This window comes from Camelus ferus, chromosome 27, assembly GCF_009834535.1.
Source record: "Camelus ferus isolate YT-003-E chromosome 27, BCGSAC_Cfer_1.0, whole genome shotgun sequence".
Taxonomy (NCBI): Eukaryota; Metazoa; Chordata; class Mammalia; order Artiodactyla; family Camelidae; genus Camelus; species Camelus ferus.
In genome coordinates, this window is record NC_045722.1 from 26,309,143 (window position 1) to 26,336,289 (window position 27,147).

General features: G+C 49.3%; 1 protein-coding gene across 5 annotated transcripts in view; it reads left to right on the forward strand.

Moving 5' to 3' along the window:
- GABRA5 (gamma-aminobutyric acid type A receptor subunit alpha5) overlaps positions 1 to 26,940 on the forward strand; it is a 79,474-nt gene extending 52,534 nt beyond the window's left edge. For 4 of the 5 annotated variants that reach the window (XM_032468976.1, XM_032468978.1, XM_032468977.1 and 1 more), the window contains exons 8-11: positions 16,348 to 16,491; positions 18,914 to 19,066; positions 22,083 to 22,294; positions 25,695 to 26,940. In XM_032468976.1, the coding sequence (XP_032324867.1) occupies positions 16,348 to 16,491; positions 18,914 to 19,066; positions 22,083 to 22,294; positions 25,695 to 25,988 (803 nt within the window). In that variant the 3' untranslated portion in view covers positions 25,989 to 26,940. The remainder of the gene's footprint in view (positions 1 to 16,347; positions 16,492 to 18,913; positions 19,067 to 22,082; positions 22,295 to 25,694) is intronic. The other variant, XM_032468980.1, reaches the window with a different exon arrangement.
- The last annotated feature ends 207 nt before the right edge of the window (positions 26,941 to 27,147 follow it).

Below are 27,147 nucleotides of genomic sequence, written 5' to 3' on the forward strand. Positions count from 1 at the left end.
ACTTTATATACACATAACTTAATACAGTTTACTGTTGTCTTTATTTTACCAGTTCAGATGAAGACTATCTCTTTATCCTCCCATAAGGATAATATAGTTGTCTTAAATATTTCCTCTGTATACATCTAGAATCATGTCAGAGAGTGTTGCAATTTTTGGACCATCAAACTTAATTTTGAAAACTCAAGAGAAAAAAAGAATTCTATTATATTTACCTATATTTTTACCTATAATGTTCTTTTATTTCATTCTCAGTGTCCCAAGATTTCTTCTTTTATAACTAAAAGTTCTTTATAATGGAAAACAATAAACAATACAGTAAAATAAAATACTTTTTAATAAATGTCCATTTTATAACTGTTCAGTGAATTTCCTTTAGCTGTCCTTTTAGGATAGACTGCTGGCAATACATACTCTCAGTTTGTCTTCATCTGAAAATATCTTAATTTTTTCCCGTTCATACCTGAAGAATATTTTCAATGGATATAAGATTCTATTCTGACAGCTCTTGGGGCACTTGAAACATGTGCTGCTTTATTCTTGCCTCCATGGTTTCTGATGCGAAATCTGCTGTCATTCAAATCCTGTTTTCCTTAGAGGTGAGATGTCATTTCTCTCCTGTTGCTTTCAAGTTTTTTTCTTTGTCTTTAGTTTTCAGACATGTGACTATAATGGGTATTGCTGTGAATTTCTTTGGGTTTATGTGGTTTGGGATTTCCTCCACATCTTGAATCTAGAGGTTTTTGTCCAGTTTAGGAAGTCTGACCAGTTATTTCTTTGAATACTTTTTCTCCCCCTTCCTCTTTCCTTTCTCCTTCCCCGACTCTAGTGACATGATTATATCTTTTGTTATATTCCCTCAAGTGCTGAGGCTCTTTTCAGTTTCTTCTATTATCTCTGTTTTTCTGATAACTTAATTTTCATGGTTCTGTCTTTAATTTTGCTGATTTTTTTTGTCCCCTCCATCTTGCTGATGAACTCATCCATTGAGCTGTTTAGTACATTATATTTTTTATTTCTGTGTGGTTAACTTAATGTGTCGTCTTGACTGAGTCACGGATGCCCAGATAATTTGGTCAAGCATGATGCTGAAGGTGTCCGTGAGGGTGTTTTGGATACGATGAACATTTACACTGGGGGACTGCATAAAGCAGGTTGCCCTTCCTAATGTGTGGGCTTCATCCAAGCAGCTAAAGTCCTGAATAGAACAAAAGGGTTGGCTTTCCCACCGTCAGAGGAAACGCATCCTGCCCACTGCCTTGAGCAGGAATGTTGGTCCTTTTTTTTTTTTTTTGGAGGAGGTGGGAGGTAATGAGAGGTTATTTATTTATTTATTTATTTATTTATTTATTTATTTAATAGAGGCACTGGGGATTGAACCCAGGACCTGGTGCATACTGAGCACACACTCTACCACTGAGCTACACCTTCCCCCCAGGATGCAAACTGATACAGCTCTTCTTGGGTCTCCAGCCTAACAATTCTCAGACTGGAGCCGTCTCCTGAGTCTTCAGCTTGCTGACTGCAGCTCTTGGGACCTCTTAGCTTCCATTACCCTCGTGTGAGGCAATGCCTTATAATTAATCTCACATATATACATGAGATATATGAATGTGTGTGTGTGTGTTTGTATGTGTGCATATATATGTATATATCCTGTTTCTATTTCTCTGGAGAACCCTGACTAATACAGATTTTGGTTATGAGAAGTGGATGCTGCTGTAATAAATACCTAAAAGTGTGGATGTGGCTTTAGAACTGGATAATGGTTAGAGGCTTTTGTGGTGCATGTTAGAAAAAGCCAAGATTGCCATGAAGCAACTATTGTCTGAAACATGGATGTTAAAGGTGATACTGATAAGGGCTTAGAAAGAAGAAAGGGGGCCAGAGGGAAAACATTCATCTCCTTAGAAAATACACAAATAATCATGAACCGAATGCTGGCTGAAATATGGATGTTAAAGGTCTTCTGATGGGGTCTCAGACAGAAATGATGGACAGGCTGTTGGAAATTGGGGGAAAGATGCTCTTTGTTGTGATTTAGCCAAAGAACTTGACCAAGTTGTGTTCCAGTGTGTGGTGGGAGGCAGACCTTGTGAGCAACGAAACTGGATATTTAGTTGAGGCGATTTCTAAGCAAAGTGTTGGAGGAGGGGCTTGGTTCCTCTTGACTGCTTACAGTAAAACGTGAGCGACAAGAGATGAATTAAAGAAGGAGTTGTTAAGAAAAAACAAAAAAAACAGATGGGACAGATTTGGAAAATTCTCATATTGCAAAAAAAAAAAGGGGGGGGGGAGTTTGTTCAGGAAAGAACATCAAATTGAAAAGGTTACCCGTGGTGTTATCGGCTATCTCAACAGAAGCCAGGAAGAATGATTCCAAAGGCAATGCAGAGACGATGGGGCTGCCAGTCGCCCAGCAGGCGCAGAGTCCACGGGCTCAGGGAGGCAGCCTCCCTCCACCGCCACCTGGCAGAGCCATGAGTGCCGCAGCCTGCAGGGCAGTGGGCGGGATGCTGCTGCCCCCCTGGGGCTGAAGGGCAGTGCATTGAACCAAAGAGGATTCTTCTTGAGCTTTAAGATCTAATGGGGTTTGAGGGGGAGGGCATAGCTCAGTGGTAGAGCACATACTTAGCACGCATAAGGTCTTGGGTTCAACCCCCAGTACCTCCATTAAATGAACAAATTAATTAATTAATTAATTAATTAACTTAATTTCTTCTCCCCTCAAAAGAAAGATCTCACGGGTTTGCTTTGCTGGGTTTTTGTCTTGCCTGGGGTTTGTCACCCTTTTCCTCCTTCCGCTTTTCTCCCTTTTGGAACAGGAGTGTCTGTCCTATGCCCAGCCCACCCTTGTATTTTGGAAGCAAATAGCTTGTCCCACAGGCTTACAGCTAGAGAGGAATTTTGCCTCAGGATGAACTGAGCGGCACCTGTATCTGATGTGGGTGACATTTAGGTGAGACATTGCACCTTCGACATTAGAGCGGAATCTCCCTTCATCCTCCTCTGATGCAACGCCAGCAGGGAGCAGGAGGGAGCTGTGCTGCTGGACTCAGCTGGACCTCCAGCCTCCCCACGGGGCGTCTAGGACGCCTGGGAGAGCGGGCATCGCGGCCGCCGTCTTGCAGGGATGGGGTCCTGCTTCCTCCTGTACCTGAGCTTCCCTGATGCCGCTCCAGCAGCAGGCGGGGGCCCTGGACGGGGTGAGACTCTAGTTCTGCACGCACTTTGCTGGCCCAGGCTGGGGCGGGGCTGCACTTTTCCCAGTGGTATTTGCCTGGAGTTGTGTGATCATTTTCTGCCTTGACAGCCTAACCCTTTCCTGCTCCTTTTGGCACAGAGAACAGGCTTCGTTTGTTGTCCTTGCCCTTTTATGTCTACGCCCCTTGGCATTTCCAGGCACCAGTCTCTCTTGGTTCCAAGTCTGGAATGTAAAAGGCAAGAAGAAAACCAAAGACCTCACCACTGTGTCACCCTTGGGTCCCCAGGCCTTGTCTGCCTTGTTCTCTCTGCCTTCCCTGTGTTCACTTTACATATAATATCCAGGGTTTCTCGTTGTGCTTCGCAGGAAGAACTGGAGAAGGCACATCTCTGTTTTCCTAGAAGCAGACATCCCCCAGACGGGTCTCTATTATTGTGTGTACTTTCCGGGGTTTGCTGAGCCTCCTGGGTCTCTCAATTTATGTCTTACACCAAATTCGAGGCATTTTGACCATGACTCTAACAATTTTCTGGCTCATCTTCCCTCTTCCCCCCGAGCTCTAATTGGAGGTGTTGTAACTTTGCATGTAACGCCTCAGGTCTTCAGGACTTCTGCTTTGTGAAAAACTGGTTTTCCCTGTCTGTTCTCTATATGGGCTAATTCCGTTGCTCTGTCTTCAGGGTCACTGGCTCTCCTGTCATTTCCGACCTGCTGTTAAGCTCATACAGTAAACGTTTTCATTCAGCATATTTGTCAGGTTTAGAATTTGTATTTGGTTCTTTTAAACAGTTTCAAAACCTCCGCTAAGATTTGCTCTTAGTTTTTTTCATCACAACCATTTTTCACTGCAAAACATTACATTTTTCCCCCTTTGCATCTTTAAGCATAGCCGTAATATCTGCTCTAAAATCCTCTGGGCTAAATCCAACGTCTGAATCTTCCTGGGGGTCATTCTGATGGATTGTGGTTTCTCTTGGCTGTGGCTCATGTTTTCCTGTTTCTTTTACATTTAATAATGTTGAGTTGTTTCTGGGATATTTCAGTCAGGGTTATATTGCAGAGACTATTAGATTTAGAATGTCTGGGGGGCCGGGGCAAGGGGGTGTTGCTAGTTACCTTGACTGAGTTCAAATTCCAAACTCTGTCCTTTCCATGGTGGGCAAGAGCTGACATGTCCCATGGGTCTTTACTTAGCTGGGCTGGTGGGATACGTTCCATTACGTGTGTGTGATTCTGCAGTGAGTGAGATGTCTGGGCGGAGTTTGCACACATCTGTCTCCATCAGTTTGGGGCTCCCTCCCTGTGGCTCTTCCCTTTCTAGGGTTTTATACCTCACATTCCAGCTGCACTGCTTTGATAGCTCCAGACTTTTCCTCTGGAGTCTTCAAGCCAGTAAGACGGAGGGAGCCCTCGGAACCATTGCCACCTCACGGCTGTGACTCACAGCTTTTCAAGAGAAAAGCCATTCCCTTTGTCCAAGTGCCAGATCCTCTCCAGGGCCTCCAAGGAATCATTTTTCATGTGGTCATTTTCTTTTCATGGTTCTATGCGGTGCCTAAAGTTGTTACCTACTCACAGCCACTCTGTGTTCCTGCCAGGGAACTTCTTTTGATTCCAGAGATTTCCTTTCATTTTACTTCTATCATTCCAAAGGGATTTTGGAGTTTAGGAGAAGTAACTGTGTGTGATGAGCCAAAAGTTAGGTTGGATGGGAATAATTCATTTTTTCTCAAACGATGATTTTCAAATGCCATAGAGAGATAAAACATACATTTATGGGGGAGGGCATAGCTTAGTGGTAAAGCGTGTGTTTAGCAAGCATGAGGTCCTGGGTTCAACACCCAGTACCTCCATTAAAATAGATAACATAAATAAATACAACCCTAATTACCCCCCTCAAAATGTATACAGTACCGTATGTCACTGTATCTCAATAAAAGTGGAAGAAAAAAATTTTTTAAATAAAACAAAAATTATTTAAAAAAATTTATTTGGGCAAAGTGGTATAATGGAAAGGAACTCTCACTAGGATTTGTTTAAATCACTTGCTGCCTTGAGGTGGCTGTGCACATCGGTAGTTGGGACAAAACCTTCAAAAGACCCCCCGATACCGTATTTGGGAATCACTTGTTCATGTCCCTGAAGGAAAGTGAATCACTCACGTCCCTAAGTGAAAAATGAGTCGTAGACCTCAAAACCGTGCCGCACTTTGGACATGAAAATTATGCTCTTCATTTGATGAAGGGTAAAAATACTAAAAGGCAAACGTTGTGATTTTTTTATCATTATTTAAATAAATTTAAGTCAGTGTGACGCTCGGATTTAACAGCCATGGTGTGCAGGGCAGGCAGCACGAAAACAGTTTTTGGTGAAGGAAACGTGTGAGCTTTTAACCCTTCTTCGTATTATCCAACACACAACAACCCACCAACTGCACTTAAATCTCTCATCAAGCTCGGAGCTCAAATGCGCATCTCACAGGACCTCTTCGTTTCTACATTCAGCCAAACAAAGCAAGATCAAGTTACATAATACATACATTAATTCATTTCTTGAACTCAATAGAAAGCCAAAACCAGTACCAACATTTCTCGAACTCGGTGGAGATTTGGAGCTCTCACGCCAGGCTTCTTTTCATCTGCCTGATTTTTGAAGATGGGCTGAGGTAGATGCTGATCCTTTATTTATATTTGCTGTAACTGCCATTTCTGTTGCACACAAAGCAGTCAAAACAACTCTCCTCCTGTACCACGCTTGTACACAGTGGACCAAGAGCCAGAAAACTGCACAGACTTCACCTCTCCTCAGCGTATAGGGTTTCCGCTCAGGGCTTGGTCATTTTGAGAGAAGACATACTATTCGATTCAGTGTTTTTCTTACTTGTCTTTCATTTTTCAGGTTTACTAAAAATAGCGGCTCGGCCAAGTAGTTCACTGCACACCACCAGCATCGGAGCCCGCAGAGGCTAAATGTGATCGGATAATGAGTTTCAAATTACCCAATCCAAGCGTCTCTGCTATTAGCAGACAAAGCCATGCAAATAGGTGTCATTATTCTAACGAGCCACATGCTCCGGCTTCTCTAGCACAAAGCTGAATGAACAGACGTCTCCTTATTGCTACCTCCCCTCTCAAGAATCCAAACAATGGTTGAAATTAACCCTGGTTTATAGAGAGATGCGTCCTAGTCCGTAGGAAGTTCCTTAAAGACAATGGTGCAGCTTACGTTTGGAAGCGAGCGCTTAAACAAATCAAGACTACTTAGAAAAGAAAAAGAAAAAAATTTTTTGTTCATTTTATTTGTTAAATGATGACTTAAATATTAGATCAAGTCATAAGAAAACCCTTGAATTCCTGAAAGTATATTCTAAATTAGACACGATCACCTGTTTGGTGGACACTCAGTAGGGAGAATTTCAAGAAGTCAGGGGTAAATGTGGTCGTGAGCTGTCACGGCTGTGGAATCACGGCTGTGGAATCACGGCCGTGCCACTGCGTCAGTCACGTCCTGTGGGTGATCCAAAACGCAGGTTTCCTGGTGCGCCTGTGTTACAGTCTGTGAGGTCTTAGAAACACGTTGAACTTTTGTGTGTGTCCCATGTTAGTTAACCGTGATGCCTGTTTGGCAGATATGATGGGTGCATTCCACACTCAGCACTCTGCGAGGTGCTGTGGGGAACGGGCACTAATGGTGCTCTGGGGCACGTTAGCTAAGCAGGCTAAACACCCTTGTGAAACTGAAGGCCGTCTGAAATTCACAGAAGGGGAAGCGCATCCTGGGGGTCATATTTTGAACGGAGCCTGGAAGGATTTGAGTAGAAGGCTTAATGGAAATAAGGAAAAAGCACAAGTGCCAGGTGATCAGTTCGTGGAGGTGTTGAACACCCTCTTTGGGGAACAGCGTTACAGCCCAAATAGGAAAGGCCTTAAGTCCCAGAGCATTAAAGGAGCAGGCAGAGCAGTGATGTTTTGGAGTAAAGGGAGGGAATGCCGAAATCACTATTTTGGAAGCAAAATCGAGAACTTGGAATTGTCCTGAAGCTGTAAGGCCGAGAGCAGGGTGGTGGACGATGTGACAAGTGGATTATAACACAGCTTCGTGATTTTAAGACCAGGTGACTTAGAAAATACTATTTTCTACAAGAAACTGGAAGTAATTGGGAGGAGTTGCTGGATTTGAATGTAAAAAAAGAAAAAAAAAGCTAATGGGTTTAAGAGGGGGCGGGAAAGTACCCGAGGGATTTCCTCCTAACACTCTGGCGTTCTGATCTGCTCGCCTCTCTTTTTCACAGGGGAAGCAGCTTTTCTGCGGGAGGGTGACAGTCCTTTGTCCTTCTTTCCTGATTTGTTCCCATTTAAGTCTGTAAACTCAGAGGGCACTGTCTCTTTTTTTTAATTATTATTATTGAAGTATAGTCAGTTTGCAAGTGAGTTTTTTAATTGCAGTACAGTCATTTACAGTTAGATGCTGTGTCGGCTCCAGGTGTACAGCAGTGTCCCAGTCGTGCATACACAGACGTATATTCATTTTCATGTTCTTTTTCATTATAGGTGACTACAAGATACTGAATATAGTTCCCGTGTGCTAAACAGAAGAAACTTGTAGTTTATCTATTTTATATACAGTAGTTAGTATCTGTAAATCTCATACTCCCAGATTTATCCTTCCCTACCCATTTACCTCCCCCACCATGGCCATAAGTTTGTTTTCTGTGTCTGTTAGTCTGTTTCTGTTTTGTAGATAAGTTCATTAGTCTCCTTTTTTCTTTTTTGAGATTCCACTTATGAGTGGTATCATGTGGTATTTTTCTTTGTCTTCCTGGTTTACTTCACTTAGAGTCTCTGACTCTCTCCCTCAGACCCGCCGGGACAGGGACCCACATAGCTCTACAAGGACTTGACTGTGAGGTGGGGATGGGCCATGTGACTAGCAGATCTCAGTCTTCCAGCGTAGCTTACTGGGTAACAGGGCAGTTAAGTGCTATCTGTTCATCTCTGTGCAGACAGGTGCACTTCCCTCTCAGTTGATTCTGGGCAAGGAAGGAGGCATTTTGTGATTTCAGTTAGAGCCACTGGTCTAAGTTTTACCTGCTAAACTGAAAGCGGGGATACTGGGTGCCCAACGGACCATCAGAGATCATGTATCCACAGACATTTGTCTTTCACAAAGTTGCTCGTCTAGGTCATGTAATCGACACGCCAGGTGTTGACGTGGTTTTCAGCTCAGGGAAGTTGAGGACTTGCGGGTCACATGGACAGTGGGTGGTGAGGTCTCCTGGGCGGTCACTCTGCTCGTTCCCACCTCCAGTTTTAGAAGAGGGAGGAAGGCAGAGGGCCCGGGTGCTAGAGAACGCAAATCCTCTACGCTTTGCAAATCACCCAAATTCTGGTCACACCCCAATCTGCATTGCTTTGAAACCTTAGGCTGTGGATGCACAGAGTAAAAGAGATTTCCTCGCTGGTTATTGGCAGTTCCTGGGTGTCTATGCGGTCTGTCAGGCTACTCAGAGATCCTCACACACTGAGTCTGCTTTTGACAGACAGTTAGAAAGTGAATTCACAGAGAGGAGGATATAGCTCAGAGGTAGCATGCATGCCTAGCATGCAGGAGGTCCTGGGTTCAATCCCCAGTGCCTCCATGAAAATAACGAAATAAGTAAACCTAATTACCTACCTCCCCCCAAAAGTAAATTCACATAGAAAGAGCTTCTCATAAGATTGGATTTGACATCAAGCAAAACTTCTTCCCAACCTACGGTTATGTTCCTTATTAGCTACTACTTAATAAGCACCTACTGTGTGCCAGGCATATGCTAAATGCTTGGCATTCCCGAATACACTTTATCATGAAGGACCCTTGGGTTATTCCCCTCAATCTGCAGGTGAGGCAGTAGGGCCTAGAGAGTAAAGAGGTTGTTGAAGGTCATTCCACGGAGAAGGTCAGCGTCATGCTGACATATTTCTCTCATGGCAAAAACTCATCACTTTGAAAAGGCTTTGTAAATAAGGGGTCCATGTGCCATCGCCACCTCTTATTCAGGATTTGCAGGGCCAAGGAGGACAGTCAGAGAGTGTCAGCCCAGGGACAGAGCTGCTCGAAGGCAGTGATGGATTCCAGGCTGCTTGTGGGTGAGAATGTTTCAGACCTTCTTGCCCGGCTGATGTCTGGTTGGAGGGAGGCCAGCACTGTTTTGGGCTCTCAATCATGACGGCTGAGAGCCTGGCAGACTTGCTCGCCTCGTTTACTGTCGCACCAGCACAGAGATCGAATGCCACACCCCGACACAAAGAGAATTTAGTGTCGCTAAACGCCCAGGCCGGAAGGCACACAAGTGCCGTCCTTCATTTGGCGAGGAGAGCGGGACCGACGCCGCAGCCCCGCCGCCCCCTGTGCTGCTGTTACCAGTGCTGGCAACAGCGTCACTGGCAACAGGCCGCTTGCTGCTGCCTGACAGTGTGAGGGACGAGACGGTGTGAGTTATGAGTCCACGCCATTCATGCAGCACTTTGTGATCTCAAGTAACTTTTATCTAGTTGTGATTATTATTTTATCGGATCCTTATTACAAGTATTAATATCCCCCCGCCCTCCCCCCGACCAGCGATGGAGAAGGAGGCTTACAGGACTTGGGACTCGTGCCCAGCAAGCCTGCCGGTAACCGGGGAGCCAGCCTCCTCCCCAGCCACGCTCCCTGCAGCACTGACACCCTTCCCTCGTCGATACGCTCCTCACATCAGAGCCCAAGGCAGCCACCCCCAGTCCCACTGCGGAGAGTGATGCCCTGCCCTGCAGTCGGCCAGCGTCCCCGGGAGTCCCGTCCCTGTCCGCACGCTCCCCTCTGTGCCTGCACTGTCCACAACTGCCGTCTGCATCCCCCGTCCTCACTTGCCTTCCCTGCGGGTGCCGGAGGAGGCCCCTGCACTGCTGTCCAGAGTGCCTCCTTCATCCCGAATGTCCTCCCCTGCCGTGTGCCCCCTGCTCCTTTGCCCTCTTCCCCGACTCCCTTGAGGACACTGGGCGCTGAGGAGGTAGCGCCACGGGGGAGCACCGTTTTCTGTGCTCTGCACTCTCCGTAGACACGTGTCTGTGTTCTCAGTCATCCCTGACTCTCAGAACTGCCCTGGCCATTAAGATGTCTTGCCTCGAGGTTTGATCTCCTTTTTAAGCTTCAGCATGGGGGTCCCCTTACTCCTTTTGGCTAGAGGTCAGACTCCCAGCTGCCGTGTGGATTGGGACTGGAGTGGGGGGACTGTCAGCAGCCCTCCTCACTGTGAGTGTAGCCAGGGGCAGGCCAGTCTCACGGTGCATCAGCTCCACAGGGTGTGTGGCAGCTGAGCTGGGGAGAGGGTGCAGGGCAGGCACACAGGGCGACAGGACACCCACTACCTGAGCCAGTCAGGGGACAGTAGGAAACCAGGAGACGCTGCCTCATCACCGTCTGCCGTCCACTCCACACACACAGCCCCAGCCGGACTCCCCTGTGGCCGCTGTGCTCAAGTCCATGTCTGAGCACCACGGCCCTTCAATACTAATTACTACACATAAAACTAAATAAATAGCAAGGTCCTACTGTGCATCACAGAGAACTATATTCAGTACCTTGTAAGAGCCTAAGATGAAAAAGAATCTGAAAAGGAATATGCATACATATGACCAAAACGTTACGCTGCACATCAGAAATTGACATAGCATTGTAGACCGACGGTACATCAATTACAAATTTTTAAAAAAATATTCAGGGTCCCGTAGCATCTAAATAATAGGAAGATAGAAATCTCCCTGTCCTTTATGTGGAACTCACGGAGCCATCCGGGTCCCAGCATGCACCCAGGGGTGTCTGTGACCAGACACATAGGAAGCAGCTTGCCCGGGTGGGGCATCTCACCAGGCCCGTGTCTCCCCAGGAGAGGAGGGGAATTGCAGCTGAATGCACTTGTGTGAGGAGGGCCCCAGTGCTGCCCGTGCAAAAACACGCTTCTATAATACCCCAAAGTTGGAAACAGAGGGTCATATTAATTAAAAAAAAACCCACAAAACACAAGACCACCCAGTATCCACCTGCAGCGTTGGCGTTAAGTATAGCACTGTGGTTCACCATCAACCACTGCACTGGGGCTACTCCAGTCTACTTAAGTTCTTACTAACACGCGGATGAGCGTTACGATCGCATCACTAGTTCTCAGGGTTCTGACCCCACCCTCGCCGAGCAGCGTTCTGATACGCTGGCCTCCCCTGTGGCCTTGCTCAGAGTCGGGGTGCACTGGTTGTTGGAACCGTGTTGAGTAACTCGCATGTGGGGGGAGAACGTCTAGCGAAAGGTAGAAAGTGATACAAGTTTACGGAAAGATATGTCAACATGCAAGACTGCTTGGTGCCGGTCTCGGCTCATCATTACTGGTAAATAATGGAGCTGTGACAAGGAATGGCCAGGGCCACACCACTGGCAACAGCCCCCGTGAACATCCCCTGCCGCGGGCCAGTGCTGAGGCTGGGCTGGCCCTTGTGGTTCTTACTATGATTGCAAGACACTCAGCAACAACCACCAGGGAACTTTGAAAAAGCAAGGTTTATTACTCACAGAGGCCACGGCGCCGTCATGGGCAGGGGAGGGGGACAGAGCACAGACCTGGGGCTCCACCTTTATTGGGGTGCAAGGTGGGGTGCTTAGGGTGTCGAGAATTCAATATTTATGGGCAAATTTAAAACATAAGAACGGGAATCAGGTGCGCTACTTAGGGAGCAGTGGGGTCATCAGACACTGAGCAGTCGGTATCTGGGTCACCTTGGGTTTTCTAGAAGGGGACTGTGTGGTGGCTGGCTCTTTGCCTAGGAGGGTAGCTGGCAACATGCCGGGGTGAGGTGGATGTCTTTTAAGTAGATGCCCCAGCAAGTAAAATCTTACCGTCAACCAAAAAAGCTTATGGTCAGGCAACATCACTACAAAGACCTGTACGCACTGGCAGACGCGTCTGTCCGTGATAAAAAGACTCAATGCCGTGAGACATCATGTGTGCCCGCCCTGTAATCTGTGGATCCAGCTCAGGTGCAGTACAAATCCAGGAGGGTATTTTCAGGGAGGCCTGATGAGCGGATCTGACATGTACACGGGCGAGCAGAGGTCCAAGAACAGCCAAGGCCCCGTGGAGCACAGAAGGGGGCAGGCACCTCGCCCCTCTGGCTGCTGGTGTCTGGAATTCTGAAGTCTGTGCAGTTAAGATGGGGTGGACTGAAACCGGGATAGAAAAAGAGAATCCTGCGAAGAGAACACCGGGGCCTGATGGAAACCCTGCTTGTCAGAGCAGGCCCTGCGACTGTGCGGGTGGGAGGGACGGCTTACTGATTTCGGTGGCAACACAGAAAACCGCATGGAGAAGATGCAGCTGGACGCTTATGTGTGAAAATATGTGCAGAAGTCAGCTCCCTGTGATCAAGGCCCTGATAAAGGTGACATTCCAGCTTTGACATTGCTCGTGTACTGTCTCCTGACCCGGGAGTTGGGAGGGCCTCTGAAATAGGATGCAGGAAGATGAAAAGGTTGATAAATTGGACTAACTAAAGTGAACATTTATCAAAAAAATTTTTTTCAAAACACCAACCAAGTGGAATAGCCACAAACTTGAAGAAGATATTTGCAACTCATAGAACAAAAAGTCTATATATCAGAATATATAAAGAAACCATGAACCGAATGGATAAAAAGCATGAACAGATTTCACAAAGAAGACATCGGCAAAGCCCTCCAAATGCTTTGTTCAGAGACATCTGTCCAGAACGTAAAACTACAAAGCAAACAATGCAATGATTATCATAAAATTGAGAAAACCACCTGTGGGGACAAAGTGAGCTCTTCGGGGAGTCATGCACGTGCAGGCAGGGCCTCCAAGGCTCTGGCATATCCCTCTGTGTGAAGCCCCGTGTCTGCTACATCTGCGCTTGTTTTATGATCTTTCAACTGTCAGGAGTCCTCTTTGGCACATGAAGCAGGAATAAGGGTGGTGACCTGCACTAGCAAAGAAACACCCACGCGCATCACTCCCGAGACCCTCCCTCTGGCCCCTCCCGTGGGGGCCTCTGATCAGGCGCACAGCCGTGCTTGTCCGCCCCGGCGAGCAGCCTGGCGGGGTCCCGGAGCGCGCTGTCCCGCGTAGGGATGCCGCCCTGCCAGCGCATCGCGTCCCCTGCGCCGTCTGCGGATTCCTCACCTGTTCTGTCCACTCGGGAATGAGCACCAGGCTCTGTGTAAGTAGCCAGGTGCGCAGCACACGGCCTTGTTGGGAAGGCGCTGGGCACTGGATGTGCCCGTGTGAGCATCTGCAGGCAGATGGTGGTGCAGGTGTGCTGGTTTACAAGGGACACAGGGAACGTTTGAGCCTGTCCATTCCTGAAAGCCAGCTGCTCCCATGGAGCTGCTCCTGCCGAGGTGAACAGGTCCCTCGAGGCCCTGTGGCCACCCCTCGGCCATCACCCCTCCCAGAAGCACTCTCCCCATGTCCCCTCGCGGCCGTGGCTGCTGCCCTGGGGGGCCCTCCTCACCTCCTCAAACTCCAGACCCTGCGGCGCCCGAGGAAGTCATGCTCCACTGCTTCTCCACCAACACGTGCTCTCCGGGCCACCGTGTCACTAGCCCAAGCTCCGGGTGACATCTGCGTGCTGGTGACTCGAGCACTTACGTCCTCGCTGTGGACCATTCCTGTGAGCTCCTGACTTGTGCGGCCGGCTGTCTGCTGAGCTTCCCCATGAAGAGCCCTCGTGGGCCTCTCAGCTCTGACATGTCAGCAGCATCCCAACTGCTGCTCTTTCCCCAGAAGCCGGGTCCTTGCAGAATCTTCGCCAACCCAGGGAGTGCAGACACCTCGTCCACATGCCTGGCTCGGCCACCTTCTTCCTCTCCAGCTCACATCCGATATGTTAGCTGATTCGATAACTCCTTCCTTTAAAATGTATCTTGTTTTCTCCTCTTTTTGCCATTTCCAACCCCCTGTCGCTTTTCACCTGGATTACTTTAATATTGCCCTAAGCCATCTCCTGTTTCTTTCCTTTGCCCACCCACGTTCTGTTCTCCCATCTCAGGCAGATGGGTCCTTTGCCAGCATAAATGAGATTATGTCATTTCTTTTCTCCCCCTCCCCCTTGTGTCTTCCTAGCTCAGAGTAAAAGTCAAAGGCCTTAAATGGCCTTGAGCACTATTTTATCTGGTCTTTTCCTTGGCCCTCTGCCCTGTCCAGCCACACTGCCCGCCTGGCTGCTCGTCGGGCGTTGCAGTCACACTCCTGCCCCAGGACATTTGCACATGCATTGGCCGCCTCTGGGATGCTCAGCCCTTGGGTCTCCTAAATTAGGCCTTCCCAGATTACCTCATTTAGAACTGCACCCCTGCCCTCCTTCGTTGCTTGTATTTCCATGGGACTTGCTGCCAGCTTACATATGACATGTTTCAGGAATAATTTTCTCCCTCTCTGGGAGAGAGTCTTCTGTCTGTGTGTTCTCCATCTACCTGTTCTCGTTTCCTACTGCTGCTATGACAAGGTATCACAAACTTAGCAGTTTAATTAAAACAACATGTTTATTAACTAACCTTATTGTGGGAGTCATTTTGCACCACATGCATAGATACAACCATGACCATGTTGTATACTTCAAACTCACACAGTGTTGCACATCCATTATAGCTCCAGTAAGTGAGACAAAATTGGAAAAAGAAAATAAAACAACGCTCTTACTGTCTCACAGTTCCGTAGGCCAGAACCCAGGGAATTTGCCTGCTGTCTCAGCCCTGGGTCTCACGAGGCCAGAATCACGGTGTCGGCAGGGCCATGTTCCCTTCTGGGGGCAAGCCCACCTCCAGCCGCTCTCAGGCTGCTGGCAGGACTCAGCTTCATGTGGCTGTAGGCCTAGGTCCCTGTTTCCTGTCACCTGGGAGGGTCATTCTCACCTTAGAGGCTGCCCACGAGCCTTGGCTCATGGCCCCTTCCTCCACCTTCAAAGCCAGTAAAGGCATCTGAGTACTTTTTTCATGCTTCACATCTCTCTGAACTGGGTCTCTCTGACTGACTGCAGCTGGAAAACGTTCTGTTTTTAAGGGCCCAAGTGATTATACTGGGTCCACTGGGATGATTTAAGATAATCTCCTGACTTTAAGGCCCAGAACTTTAACTCCATTTGCACAGCACCGTTTGCCATGTAAGAGTCACAGGTGAGACTCCAGGGGATGAACGTCCTGCCCGCTGCACCACCCTCCCGGCAGGACGGCCTGGACAGCAGCAACAGGTGCCTGTTGCAGAGTAAAACCTTGATAGTGGCTGATGTGGTCAGGTGCTGCTCAAGGCCCTTAGACTCAGAAACAAACAGAGACCAGACTTGGACATTTCCTGAGCAGACAAAACCAGTGTAGCCATGACCACAGAGCTAAACGGAGCCACTTTTGCAAGGCTAACTTGGTGGTTTCTTGCTTATGCCTCTGAAAATCATAAACTGTTTCCCAAGGTCGATAGGAGGGAATCACTGACCAATTCCCTGTGATTTAAGAAAATTCGAATATTGTAACCAAACAGTGTGAAAAATGCAGTCACTGCTCTCTTACTCTACAAGCTGCCCTGCAACTGTGTACCTCAGAGCCTGTTTCCGTGTTTAAGTTTGCATGCTCCCAGTTTGCAAACTGTCCTTCTGGAGTGTGCACAATAAACGTGTTAATTACTGCTTGGGTGAGTCATTGGTTTCACTGTTTATGTACCGTTGACTAAATGCTCTGCACAGTATGTCCTTACGGAGCTCGTCTCATGACAGCAGGGGCCCTAAGAAGCAGGTGCTTCTTGGTTAGAAGGACTGAGGCACAGAGCACGAGTGGCTCGCCCAAGGCCACGGAGCTGGGGGAGCCCCAGGACCTGTGGTCTCAGTCCCTGCGACAGGGCACCCTGCAGAGAAGACACACAGAGGGAAGTGGCAGCCCCGGCTTCTGAGCACGCCGCCCTCTAGAAGTGAGAGGGGTCTGCACCCTGGGGGTGTCTGCCCTGGTCTGACCACCTGTGCTTTCCTCAGATCGTCTGACTTTAACCTTCCAATCTTGCTACTTTTATAAACATCTTTGGTTGTGCCAGGCTGCAAAGGGTTCCATGCTGACAGTACTTTCTGTCCCCCCCCATACAGATGCGTACCCTAATTCCGAAGTGGTCTATGTCTGGACCAATGGCACCACCAAGTCGGTGGTGGTGGCAGAAGACGGCTCCAGGCTGAACCAGTACCACCTGATGGGGCAGACGGTGGGCACCGAGAACATCAGCACCAGCACAGGTAGACCCCCTGCCACCGCACAGGATGCGTGCCCCGCTAGGTGACCCGGGCGCAAGGAGCCCTCCGCGCCGGGCCCCCCTCCCCACAGCCGCGCACAGCGGCGCCAGCTGTGACGGCCACGGCATTAAGGGTCATGTGAGGCATTAATCTGAAGGGCACTTGCCTCCCTGCGAGCCGGCCCGCTGACTGCCGGCCCTGCCCGGAGGCCCCCGCACCCCTGACTGCTTTTATAACCCATCCCCCGCCCTGCCAGGCACTGGGACAGTCGGCGGCATCTCTGCAGGAAAGGTAGAGAGCTTCCTGCAAATACTCCCATTTACCTGCCCTGCTCCCTCCTGCTTTGAACATTTCAGAGATTTCCCGGGGGCAGAATTTGGGAAAGCACCACCAAACAGCAAAGAGACAGCTGAGGCCTTGGCAGGAAGGGAGCAAGTAGTCTCACGCCCAGGGGCACAGGGCAGCCTGGCTTCACGTGACACAAAGCAGGCGGGATGTCCAGAGGCACCGAATGCGTTCCCTTCCCACACCTTCAAGGTTGTCCTCGGACCCCTCCTGGCCACAGGAGGCCCAGGGAGGGTACTCTGGGGCTCCAGAGTGTCTCCACTGTGTGACAGGGGTGGAGCGTAAGCTCTAAGCCCCACATGTCACCCTGGTCCGCATCTCTGTATCGGTATCACCAACCCCAGAGCTGGCTGGAAGCACACGCACGCTGCCTCTCGCGGGCACTCAGCACCTGCCCCCTGGCGCCAGCTGGCATCCCAGGGCCAGGGAGAGATCCCGGCAGGGCTGGGAGGAGGCTGCCGCCCCGTGTGCTTACCAAGTTAGAGGAAAAGGAAGAGGAAGCAGGCCTGATTTTCCGGGAACAAGTGGCGAGGTGGCACACAGGCGGGCGTTTGGGGTTAGGCTTTGCAGCGCTGATGGAGGAAGCTATAGTTTGGAGCTGTTTCCTGCCGTTCTTTAAAGAGGTATAAATGGGGTTTCTGATGGTTTTTTTTTTTTAACATTATCTGATATTGCTACTCTCAACTCAAAAATAAAACGGGATGAAAAGAACCACGACAACAAAAAGAATTATATGCAGGGGAGTCACTCCAAGTCCTACTGCAAAGAAACAGAAGGGCCTTCTCCCCTCGTCCTGCCCTGGGAGGCACAGTCGGATCTGATAAAGAGTCAGTCTTTGCTCCTAGATGTCTCTTGCCTCCCTTCTCTTGGTCCCTGTCACCTTCCGCTGGGTCGGAGCCCACTGCCCTCCTCTCGCCTGCTCGCACCTGAATTCTGGTCTCCTCTTCTGTAAGAGGGCAGAGTTTTGCCATATGTGATCTTCACCTACAGCGTGCTGTGAGCAAAGGCCCGAAGGGACACAGCCACAGCTGGCCTCGCCGAGCGAGGGCTGTGACTCCCACCACAAACGTCCGAGCTGTGCGGTCAGTCCCAGAGGTCCCGACACTCTGCCCACGCAGCCAGCCGGCCACCCCCCGAATAGCTGGCCCGGTCCCGGGTCTGCCTTCATGGAGGCCCCGAGCCCTCCCCACACCCACAGCCCCACCAGGCTCCCCGGCCACACCATCTACTTCTTGCAGTTCAGCCGAGAAACCCGTGTCCTCAGAGCAACTCAGCTCTGCCTCCACGTCTCGGAGCATCTTTTCCATCTCCCCAGGGAGATGCGAATTCAAGGAGCAGAGGAGAGTCGCCATCTAACACACCCTCCCACCGCAGCCGCCTCCCCACCGCCGGGCTCCTTACCAGTTCACCATCAGGGCAGCATCATTCTCAGGGATGAACGGGAGGTCCGCACTCGCCTCCCACACGGCCAGGCAGATCCAGAGAAGGCCCTGGGGCATCGCCAAGGAAAGGCCTTCGCTCTCCCCGTCGGGCAGCGGAAGCTCAGACCTGCCAGGCCCTGGGGCCTCCTGAAGCTGCTTTTCCTCAGCCTCACCCCAGGCGAGGGAGTGCAGAGCCTGTGGGGGGTGGTACCCCCTGCTCCTTCCAGCCCGCCCTGGCTGCGAAGTGTCCCAGGAGAAAACCCTCCGCCCGCAGCAGGGCTCTGTGCTGTCCTGAGGTCTGTCTGGAGAGGCTAAATCCTGAAATCCTGATGGCTGTAGCAGTGAGGGGGGCAGGTGAGGGGGGCACAGATTGTGGCCGGGGATTAGGAAAACACACAAATCTGATTTTCTCCAGGAAAAGCATCCACAGCAAAGGCTGTTCAGAAGCTGGGGAGTCAAAAGACTTACTTATAAAATGACCCTTAAGAAATCCATGCATCTTCCATCCTCTCTTTCACCCAAACAATACAAATCAATGCTTGTCTAAAGGGAAGGTGCAGAGCCGGGAGGGTCCCGGACTCTTGAAGGGGCAGGGATCACAGGGCCGGACTGCGGGGTTTGATTTAGGCGGCTGACTGCACTAGTAAGTTTATTTGCAGGCGAATACACAATCATGACGGCTCATTTCCATCTGAAGAGGAAGATTGGGTACTTTGTCATCCAGACCTACCTCCCCTGCATAATGACCGTGATCTTGTCACAAGTGTCCTTCTGGCTGAACCGAGAATCGGTCCCCGCCAGGACAGTGTTTGGTGAGTGTCCCCCGAGCCAGGTCTTCACATTGTGTTCTGTGACTGCTTCTAACCACCCCAGGTAACCACAGCCTCGCCACTCCCCGTGCTCCCAGCCTGTTCTGTGACCTGGAAAACAAACGGACCAATTAGCTACGAATTCAGTGTTCAGGACTAGATTTTTAGGATTTCTCTCTGAACCAAGGTGCAGAGCAACTCAATCATTGTCGCCCTTTTGAAAAGCCTTCCACTTGTAGCCTCTTTTTTTTGAGGTTTGAAATTGCCAGTCATCTGTCTTATGTGGGATTTTGCTCCTGTATTTTCCCAGGTCTCATAAAGTACTATTTTCTATATTATCAGCCATTGTTCTTTGAAATGTGCATGCCACTTCAAAGTTAACCTCTGAGTGGCAACCAGTACATTACATGGAATTTGACAGTAATAAATGATATGTATACAAAGTATCATGTATATTACCATGTATATGTATACATGTCACCAAGGGCAAGTTCGTGTGCCGACACACCGTGAAGGCAAAGAAACCGAAACGTTGGAGTTTGAAGCAGAGAAAGGTTTACTACAGGGCCGAGCAAGGAGGACGGGTGGCTCGTGAACAAGAAATCCTCAAACTCCCTGAAGGTTTTAGCAAAGTGTATTTAAAGTCCAGGTGAAGGAGGAGGGTCACAGGGTACCTGATCAGCTCGTGCACAGTCCTCTGATTGGCTGATGTGGAGGGAACAGGACATCAACACCATCAACCCCCAGGCACTAGGTCTGGGGGCCACATTCTCTCCATCATCAAGTAGTTAATTTCTTCCCTTTGGTGGTGGTTTTAAGCATCTGAAGAACCCAGGAAATGTACCTGAGATGCTATGATCTAGGTACTTCAGAGAGGAGCTGCAGCAGAGGATACGGGGAGAGGGGTCTGACCCTGGAAGGCCCCTCAGGGTCCTGCCCAGTTACAGGTTCAGTGTTTGACTCTTTCTTGGAAGCTCCTTTCATCAAATTCAAGTAGCGATATTAAAAGCCCTTTCATGGGTCAGTTGTAAGGGATGCTCACATCTGTCTAAGCATCAAGCACAGCTCGCACCTCAGCTCTTCCTGCTGTACCTTCCCTTCCAAGGAGGCACCCGTGGCCTGCACTTCTGACCGATGCTGCCTGGGCCCTTGGGGGAGGAGTGCTCCTGCCCCGCCATCACTACCTCAGACCACGAGCCCAGCTTCACCTGCTTCAACTGATCTAGCTTCTGGAGTGTTTCAGGGAGGTGTGGCGGCTGGCTTGTGGCCAGGCAGTGCTCCCCCAGCTCTTTAGGGGAACGTTGGCAGAAGGGCAAAGAGAAAAAAGACTTAGTTTGGAGAATGCCCTAAATTACAGTGTTTCTTCTTGGAGATCCTCAGTGCATGTGAGGATGTTAAGAGACACAGGAAGCCTGTTCAAGGTCAGGCACAGAGCCTTCCTCCTCAGCACGATGATTAACAAGATTTCTTAGAAAAATCAGAGATGCCTACTGATGTCTCGTCAAGCCTTGGGCATGCAGGGCGCCACGTTCCATGAGGATGTGTGAATACCTCTGAGGGAGGACACTGAGTGGGGACTCAGCTGCTAGGACCACCAGCAGCATGGTGCTCCTTTGGTGCTGTGCTGGCTTCCCAGGGCTGCAGGAACAGGCCCACATGCTGGGGGACTCACACCAGAGAAGTGAACCACATCATGGTTCTGGAGGCTACAAGTCCAAACTCACAGAGTCAGTTTCTTCTGGGGACAGACTGTGAGAGCAGGATCTGATTCTGGCCTCTCTCCTAGTTTCTGGTAGTTCCTTCACTTGGGGAAGCAGAGCTCCAGTCTTCACTTGGTGCTCTTCGTGTGTGTGTGTGTGTGTGTGTGTGTGTGTGTGTGTGTGTGTGTGTGTCTGTGTGTGTGTGTCTGTGTGTGTGGTGTTCTAGTCACGCTGGATGAAAGCCTGCCCTGATGACCTCACTTCAACTCGACGACTTCTGTAAAGACTGTATTTCCAAGTAAGGTCAGAGTCTGAGATTCTGGAGGTTAGGACCTCAACATACGAGTTTAAGGTGGGGGGACGCACAATTCAACTCCTAACAGGTGTGTGGTAGCCACACTCCATGCACATACGTGCACCCTCATGCAGACAAAGCTCCGGTGAGAAGGAAAGTGCAGATCACGTGGAAACTCCATGGGCCTAAGGGTCCAGCGGACCTGGGTCCCCATATGGGTTCTCATTTGCCAGCTGGTGAATTTGGGTGCATTCCTAACTCTTTTTGAATCTTTAAGCACCTACCTGCAGGACTGGGATAATGATACCCATCCAGAATGTAACTTAGGTCAGAGTCTGATGCCATAGTAGACGCCTGACAGAGGCTCGTCATCCCCCTCCAAGGATCCAGGCCTGCTGTAGGGTCAGCACAGACTTCCCCAGAAGCCAAGGCAGATGGCCGCAGGCGTCCTGCACAGCAGCCTCCAGGGGACACGGGTCCTCCTCGGAGGGAATGAAGTGTCCTGAGCGTGTACGCGGGTCCTAGGAGTCTGCAGGCAAGCTTGTCCCATCAGTTTGCCCCGAGCCCATGGTGTGTGAGGTGCACAGTGAGGCTTTGTGAAGCCCTTCCCGGGTGTGGTGGGGATGTCCTGGCCCCTTTTGGCTGGACCTGGCCTCGGGGCCAGGAAGAAGCCCCATTCCTCTGACCCGCTGTTGTTAAGCACCAGCTCTCTGCGGGGCTCAGGTTGGGACAGCGGGGGACACAGCGAGGGTATGTATGCAAGCATGACCCAGATCCTGGCTCTTCTCAATTTATATTCTAGGGGAAGGAGAAAATTGACAAGGTAAATAAAATGAGCAGCACTTTAAATGCTATGAATGTGTTGTGCTACGAAAATCGGAGAAAGAGGGAGGGAGTCTGGGCTGGGGCTTGACGTGTCAGTTCCTTTCCCGTCTGTCAGCTTCCGGGGTGTCACACTGGGGTCCAGTGCTGGTGCTGATCCTTGTCCCCATTGTCCCCGCGACCCTGTCGTTGACAACCACAGGGGTGACCACCGTGCTGACCATGACAACCCTCAGCATCAGCGCCCGCAACTCTCTGCCCAAAGTGGCGTACGCGACGGCCATGGACTGGTTCATCGCGGTGTGCTACGCCTTCGTGTTCTCCGCGCTGATCGAGTTCGCCACCGTCAACTATTTCACAAAGAGAGGCTGGGCCTGGGACGGCAAAAAAGCCTTGGAGGCAGCCAAGATCAAGGTACGGACTTCAATTTCCTTCTCGCTCCCCAGAAAGCGTGCTGGTTTGAGGTCCAAGTACATGACCAGGTGTTTCTCTTCCCTACTTCCCTCCCCTCCAGTGATGATTCTCACCCTGTTACTCAGGGTCTTGCAAAGTCTTGTCACAGGTCCTGTTTTGACTTGAGTTTTGAATCACCAGCTTCACTCAGGCGAGAGGTCAGACGTTGGGTGAATGGTTTGCACTTGTTCTAACTTTTGCTGAAGTCCCCCTGTCTGTCCAGGGGCCGCTTGTCCGATTTTGAACTGTACCGTCATTGTCCCGGTTGGTCCTTTGCCACTTCGCCATGTGGTGTGTTTTCTGCAAGGCGGCTCTCCAGTCATGGAGAGGGCATCCCGCCCATTGGAAGCACCACAACAGCAAAACACACCCAGTCCCACGGACAAGATGATCTGGGCTCGTTTGAGCAATGCACGTGGGTGACTGACAGCGCGAAGCATTACTCTGCTCAAAGCGATGAAGTGCTGGGTATTTAGAGGGAGACTGGGGCCTGAATCTAAAAAATAGCTGAAGAAAAAAGGCACATCCCAAACTGAAACATGTCCCAGGGGAAATGAGAACATGCATGGAACAGAAAACAAACAACACATGGTGAAGTGCTAATTATACCAGGCAGACTGCAAATAACCAGGTCCATGGCTCTGACAGCAGAGCACGTGGAGTTCCCAGGACAGACTTGAAAGTGAAGCTTCATCTGCCCTTTGAAAATCAGCACGAGGGGCGTCCGGAAGGTGTTCCTGGAGCCTGAGCCCCAAACCCGTAACGTCCCCGGGACAGTCCGACTCTGCTGAGGGCGCCCTGCCGTGCCGACCCACGGCCCCGAGCTCGCTTTCTGCCTTCAACACTGGGTTCCTCTCCTGCGAAAAGCCGGAGGTTCTGGCTTGACTGGGCCCACCTGGTCCTTCCACCTCCAGCGCCGTGAGTCCCCCCAGTGCCAGGCTTCCAGCGTGGAGGAAAGCCCCACCGCACAGCCCAGCTCACCCAGTTGGAGGGGGGCCTGGAGAGACCCACTCCCGCCCTCTAGGCAGAGAAGGGCAGGGAGGAGACGTCTAGGAGGGCCCTGAGCAGCAGGGATCCCACAAGCGGGTGTGTCTGGGGTAGGGGGTGGGGACGGGCGGGCTGACGGTTGGTGGAGCTGGGAGAACGTCTGCTAGAGGCAGAGCCTCCGACTGTGGGGACTCCTGACTGAAGACTCTGGGCTTGCCTCTCAACAGAGGGGACCATGGGGGATACCTGTCTGGGGACAAACATGAGTGGAGTCTGGGGAGAGGGCCTCCCCATCCCCAGCGCTGTGCTGCCGGAAAGGAAATGTTTGCTAAGGGCCTGGGTGCCTGTGGGCTGGAGGTGACACCTCGGAGGTGGCCTGGCTGGGAGGTGTTGCAGGAACGGAGGCCGTCAGGCTTGTGTCTGTGAGTCTGGGAGGGAGGTGAGACCCAGGGGTGATGGAGAGTCCCCGAAAGTTGTGGAGTGGGCTGCTGTCACGATGGGCCACCGTGCTCCCTCACACTCAGCCTCACTGTCCTGGCTGCTTGTCACCGATCTGCATGCAGGCCTGGAGGGACAAGATGGGATGAAGGTCATGTGGCTCATCTAATCCCAGATCAGCACTGAGCTTCAGAAGACCAAGAGTTGTCTCCTGGAGGCTGCGGTGCGGGGGATCCCATCCCTCAGGGCAGTGGAAGCATGGGGGCGTCTGCAGGCGATGGGGGCAGGCAGGTCGGACTGTTAGACAGACTAGCGAGCATGGGTAAGTGAGTGCAGTGTTCGCCTTTTTGTGTGAACTGGCTTTTACTTACAACTAGGGAAAACTTGAAAACCAGACCATGTTCACCACTGTTACCTGTTGGAACTTCTAGAAGCAAACAGCAGGTCAGAGTTGGGAGTGCAAGGTAGTTTTTCGGGGTGAATGTGTGTGAAAGGTCAGAGGAGGAAGCGAGATTCCATATAGGAAGGAGAGGAAGTGGGCTCTGAAGGGAGCTGGCTGCTGGCCACTCTTGACCCACCCTTGATCATGGGTCTGCTCTGTCCTGGTGACGGGCAGGGATGAAGGCCGTTAGAAGCATTAAGTCAGCCAGTCCACATATTGTTCATATTGCTAATGGTTAGTATATTTTCTTTTTTTTTTTTTTTTTTTACACTCTAGTCACCATGCTGTACATGACATTTCAAGAACTTATTCATTTTATACCTGGAAGTTTGTACCTTTTGACCACCTTCAGCCATTTTTGCCCTCTACCCTGGGAACCACCCATCTGTTCTCTGTATACATGAGTTCTGTTTTTTTGTTTGTTTGTTTAGATTCCACATATGCATGAAATCACACTGTATTTTTCTTTCTCTGTCTGACTTATTTCACTTAGCATAATGCCCTCAAGGTCCATCCCTGTTGTACATGGCTGGATTTTCTTTTTTTATGGCTGAGTAGTATTCCATTGTATGTACATACCATATCTTCTTTACCCAGTCATCTGTTGACAGACATGTTGGTTGTTACCATATCTGGCTGTTGTGAGTAATGTTGCTATGAACAAGGGGGTGCACCTATCTTTTTCAGATAGTCATATATTTTGTTTAATTTAGTCCTGTGTTTTCCAAATTTTATTTAATGAGACCATGTTACTTCAGTACAGGAACAGAATTTTTCCCAACACTCTATCATGCAAATTTTCAAACACACATGTTTAAAGAATTACAGAATGAAAATTACACCTGACCATTAACCTTTCACTATGCTTGTATCATCACCACCTATCATTTATCCATCTTTCTTATCTGTGTTACTGAAAATCTATCTATCCATCCACCCATCCTCAATCCGTCTGTCAATACATCTTACTTTTTGCTGTATTTCAAAGTAAATGTCAGACAACAGCGCATTCCCCACTAAATATTCAGCAAGTGTATCACTGAGCTCATGTTTGTTTACTGTTTCACTCTTTTGAAGCAAAATTTACGTAGTAAAACTTTAACATTGGGCATAGTAACAATGCACACATACTAAGGGCACATTTGCTGAGTTTTGAGAAACACATTCATCTGTATAACCCAAACCCCTATCGAGCAGAGAATGTTGCCAGCGCTGCAGAAAGCTCACCATGCCTCTCCCTGTCGGTCCCTGTCCCCACCTCGACAAAGGTAACCGCTACTCTGAGTTCTTCTGCCGTAAAGTATTTTGCCTGTTGTGGGATTTCACATCCAGGACTGCCCATGTGGGGTTCCAGGCTTAGATGTCTGTGGAAGGCTGCCCTCTGCCAGAGCTAAGCTGATCTCTCTCTCTCGAGATAAACCTTTAGACCCTTTAGAGGTGAGCCGACAGTTGCCTACAAGCAGCATGCCTTTACATTCTTCTTATATTTTGCAGAAGAAGGAGCGTGAACTTACACTAAATAAATCAACAAACGCTTATACTACTGGCAAGATGACCCACCCCCCAAACATGCCAAAGGAGCAGACCCCGGCGGGGACCGCGAACGCGTCAGTCAGACCTTCGGAAGACAAGACTTCTGAAAACAAAAAGACTTACAACAGCATCAGTAAGATCGACAAGATGTCCCGAATCATATTCCCAGTTCTGTTTGGCACTTTCAACCTAGTTTACTGGGCAACGTATTTGAATAGGGAGCCGGTGATTAAAGGGGCTACCTCTCCGAAATGACCTGCCGCGCCCCCACACTCCGAGAGCCATACGTCCCGTGGACCGGCACCGAGGGGAGGTTGAGCTCGGGGGACTTGCCATGTCTGGGCACTATCTTTCAGGAAATTTTTGCATGTTTAATAATATGTACAAATAATATTGCCTTGATGTTTCTACATATAACGTCTGATGTTTCAAAGATGTCACATTGATAAATAAACCAAACCACTTTGGTGACAATGGCTCTGACACTCAGATGCTCAGTATCTTACATTGATAGTTTACAAACAAGTATATTTTTAACTGTTCCAAGTGTTACCTAACAATGTTTTTTATACTTCAAATGTCACTTCATACAAATTTTCCCAGCAAACAAATATTTTAGGAAATGCTCCATGATTATTACTTGACCAGCTCTCACAAGACAAAGAAATCACAGAGAGCACATTTTTTCATTGAAAAGGACACTGTGGGCATTTATGTACAAAATGAATTGCCTTTGATAATTCTTACTGTTCCGAAATGAAAAGTGCTGCATGATCTTACGTTAAGAAGTAGAATAAACAAGTATTATGCAGACAGATTTAATAACAGAAATATGTGGTATGTTAGATGAACAGATAAAATATTTCCCCAAGGAAAACTTTAACTTCTTAAAAAACTTTTTTTGGTGGGGAGGGAAGAAACTTAACTTCTCTTCTCCTGACTTCTCCAACTAACTGAACAATGACCAAGGAAGAAAAAGAAACAAAAAGGAGTGTGGTGACAGTCCTGGCATTTAGCCCGAGCATCCACTGTCTGAAACACCGACCACACCTCGCTGTGGCCAGTGTGTAGCGCTTCAGTGGTGAGAGGTTGTAACTGAGTTATTTTCCTGTTTTATTTCCTTGTATGTATTTCATGATTGACTTACTGCTCTGTTAGCTTTTGTATATGAACCTTAAATGTTCATTAAAAAATAAAAATAAAAATGTGGATAAATGTCATTTTTGGGAAAAATATTTCATATTTGGGTGGACTTATTTTCTAAAAATGACACCAAGGACACCCATCAGGGAGTTGCCTGGGAAGAACCCTCTTACTTGGCAGCTCACATCTGTTCCACTGTAGTCCCTTTGGGCAGCATGTGGAGAGAAGGCCAGCTTCAACTACGGCAGGGTAAGTAGGTAAAACCAGAAGT